Genomic DNA, 511 nt, shown 5'->3' on the forward strand with positions numbered 1-511 from the left:
CCGGTCTGCCCGGCCAGTCCGTCACATGGACCTTGCAGCTCACGGACACAAGGCTGGGCAGTCCCTGCACTGTGCCTCTGCCACACGTCTGTGACCCTGGCGACTCACTGCCCTTGAGTGGCCTGGGGACACTCACGCCTACCTGAGAAAGTGGACAAAGCCAGAGGGGCGAGGGTCCATCCCGAGGCAAGGCAGCGGCCTTCTCCTGCTGTGGAGGGGCTGGGGGGCCGGGCCGGGGTCGGACTTGGCCCTCAGTGGGCTCCTGAGGCCCAGCTGTGTGGGGTCCGAGCTGAGGGAGGGCAGCTGCCGATTGGCCTCAGCCCCCAGCCCAGGAGGAGGACTCTCCCTGCCCCCATGCCCAGCGAGTACTTGGGGAACCACATGCAGGCCAGCAGCCAGGGTGTCCGCGGCCAGCCCCAGTCAGCGAGCTGCCCCCTCTGGCCCCAGAGCAGCTGGAGCTGCCCCTAGGATGCAGTGCTGTGGGAATCACCGGGTGCTGACACGTGGCATT

The 511-nt window shown here is 67.9% G+C and overlaps 1 protein-coding gene across 1 annotated transcript in view; it reads right to left on the minus strand.

Annotated features, from left to right (window-relative positions):
- Positions 1-503, minus strand: part of TPRA1 (transmembrane protein adipocyte associated 1) — a gene marked incomplete in the record, with an annotated part of 11598 nt that extends 11095 nt beyond the window's left edge. The window contains 1 exon segment of the mRNA XM_027768822.1: positions 143-503. Within this exon segment, the coding sequence (XP_027624623.1) occupies positions 143-180 (38 nt within the window).
- Between the last annotated feature and the right edge of the window lie 8 nt (positions 504-511).

The sequence above is a fragment of the Tupaia chinensis genome, unplaced genomic scaffold (assembly GCF_000334495.1).
Source record: "Tupaia chinensis unplaced genomic scaffold, TupChi_1.0 Scaffold147500_2, whole genome shotgun sequence".
Taxonomy (NCBI): Eukaryota; Metazoa; Chordata; class Mammalia; order Scandentia; family Tupaiidae; genus Tupaia; species Tupaia belangeri.